This window comes from Montipora foliosa, chromosome 1 (assembly GCF_036669935.1).
Source record: "Montipora foliosa isolate CH-2021 chromosome 1, ASM3666993v2, whole genome shotgun sequence".
NCBI lineage: Eukaryota > Metazoa > Cnidaria > Anthozoa > Scleractinia > Acroporidae > Montipora > Montipora foliosa.
The window spans coordinates 3,838,710-3,841,209 of NC_090869.1; the positions used below are offsets into that span (position 1 = coordinate 3,838,710).

Genomic DNA, 2,500 nt, shown 5'->3' on the forward strand with positions numbered 1-2,500 from the left:
TCTCAGACAATAAATAATGGCAGAAAACGTGATGGCCCGGGGTGCATTGCAGTTGCCATACATTTCAGGCCCAGTCCCCGTAAAATCAAACACGGCACTGCCCTGTGAAAGGGAACAATTTTCATCTTCAATTATTCGGGGGTTCTGACTGAAGAAATATCACTAAAATTTCAGCTGTTTATTTGACAAACGAATACCTCTTCTTCGTCAATGAATATCGTGAGTTTAATGAGCGAACCATCGTCCATGAAATCTTCGGAGAATAATATCGTTTTTCCAGTGCGTTCCTGCGAAACGCAATACATATCAAACAACATTTATAACAATCCTGGCAACGAAAAATACAACAAAGACAACAGCAACGAAATGGCAAAGAAAAACGAACTAAGCCGGTGGAGGATTTGTTTTTTTGTTCATCGGCCAGGGCTTGAAATTGCGACTCACTGGTCGCCAATGCGACCAAAAATTGAGGGCTGGCGACTAGATTTTCAGCACTGGTCGAATCATGTTTTGTCTGATAACCTACGATAAACAGCAGACAACTGTTGTATTTGAATCTTTATATGATGAAATCGTTCGGAACTGGTAGCTAGAACACGACTCACCTTTCTTTCCTCATTAAAACAATGAGTAAATACTACAAGAAAATCGGTTTCTCATATTGTTAATTAACAGCACAAATATACTTCGATACTTCGATCACTGCGTTTACTGGGCACCATATTGTTTCAGCGGCTTCATGGGATCGTGGGCGCACTTAAACACCGTATGCTTCTTGCCGGTTACCGTGAATTTGCTTCCGGAAGACGAAGATTCGGCAAGAAGGTTAATTGAAAATTTAAATCCATCGTCAGTTGTGAATGCTGAAAACGTAGATTTAGCCATATTACCGAAGGACCTCCTCGGAACTAGCTTGATAACATATTGATAATGAAGCTAGACATCGCACAATGAGTTTGAAATTTGCATGGAACCTTCAAAAAGCAACCTGTACCCTTAACGTAAAGTGGGTTGGAGAACTTGTCCCCTCTGTTAGAAAGCAAACACCTACAAAATTGACTGTGCTGTTTTTCTTTTTGTGCTACTTAATAATTATGACTTTCCTCGCATGCAAAGTTGCCGACGAAAATTTATCATCTGGCGACCAAATTTTTCCCATTAGTCGCAAGCTGGCACCTGAGCAAAAAGGTTAATTTCATGCCCTACATCCTGTTAAAATTCATGATGTTTCGCTATATTTACCTTTGTTTTGGCTGCAATTTCTTTCAACATTTCTCGAACAGCAACTTCCGCGTTATGCTAAAATAAAAATGATGTATACATAAGAAGATGCCGCACTTTATCCGTCGAATAGCATCAAGACAAGCTTTCGGAGCTGTAAATTAGAGTCATTAACCCATTGACTCCCAGGGGTTCCACATTGACGAGTAAAATCGTTTGGCGTTAGACAGTTAATGTATTATTTTTAAGGCAAAAATAAACTGGCTTTAATGCGATAAAGTTCTTATCATTTAGAGAACTCGGTGACCCCTAATTTAGAAATTCTGCTAAGTTAAAACAGCTTCTCTGGAGCATATTCAGAGCCACCTTAATTTTTCAAATTGTGGGGGTATCGCGAGAACGTTTTAAAACTATGCATTGAGCTTTACTCACTTTCCAGGGGAGGGGCGGGGGGAAGTTCGTTTGGGAGATATAAGCACTCAAAGACAAAATATAGGGAGCCATGTAGCAGCTCTCGTAACGTATAACGTGATTGGTTTGCAACCCTAGCCAAAAACAAAGACTAAACAATTGAAACAATGACCTAGACTTAAAAACAATAGAAGCTGCTTACAATACCAAAGAATAGCAGCTTACGAGAGCTGCTACACTACTGAATATAGGGTGTTCTTAGATGGCTTTTTGTTGCTATGGTAACCTATTACGTCACATTATATTAATGAGCGCATCTTGTGAAGCAATCATTGGTGTCTAATAAGATGCCATATAACATTGCCGTTTGCATGAAACAGTTGTGTAGATTCAGTTGTTTTGAATAGTACAGTTCCTTGAAGTGTTTCTTGAAACTGGTTTGATCCACCTTATGCTCCATTTCTTTCACAAGTGACAAAAAAACTTCTAATTGCTCGGAATGCGGGTAATCTTTTCTATCTGAAGATTTACTCACCACTCACCAAACACCTTATTCCAAAACGGCCGCCATTTTAGTATTCTTTTGTTTCCATGCAAATTGGCCCTTATGGCCTCGCTTTCAAACGTAAAATTCAAAAGAATATTTAACCTTGAACGACGCCATTTTGCATGGAAGGCCAATTTGCATGGAAACAAAAGAATACTAAAATGGCGGCCATTTTGGAATAAGGTGTATATGGATCTCGAGGCATTCAAAAGGTTGATTAAAATCTTACCTGGATGTACTTCATGTAAGCCTGGACCACTGGAAGACTGTACTCCTCTATCAAGCCACTGATAAGCTTTATACCCTGCGAAATCAAACGGG

The 2,500-nt window shown here is 39.4% G+C and overlaps 1 protein-coding gene across 2 annotated transcripts in view; it reads right to left on the reverse strand.

Annotated features, from left to right (window-relative positions):
- Positions 1–2,500, reverse strand: part of LOC137997286 (5-oxoprolinase-like) — a 36,881-nt gene that overhangs the window by 7,341 nt on the left and 27,040 nt on the right. For both annotated transcript variants that reach the window (XM_068843227.1, XM_068843307.1), the window contains exons 31-34: positions 2,409–2,483; positions 1,243–1,299; positions 198–287; positions 1–102 (exon numbers count right to left, since the gene is read on the reverse strand). The exon at positions 1–102 is cut by the window's left edge and continues 33 nt beyond it. In XM_068843227.1, coding sequence (XP_068699328.1) covers positions 1–102; positions 198–287; positions 1,243–1,299; positions 2,409–2,483 — 324 coding nt within the window. The remainder of the gene's footprint in view (positions 103–197; positions 288–1,242; positions 1,300–2,408; positions 2,484–2,500) is intronic.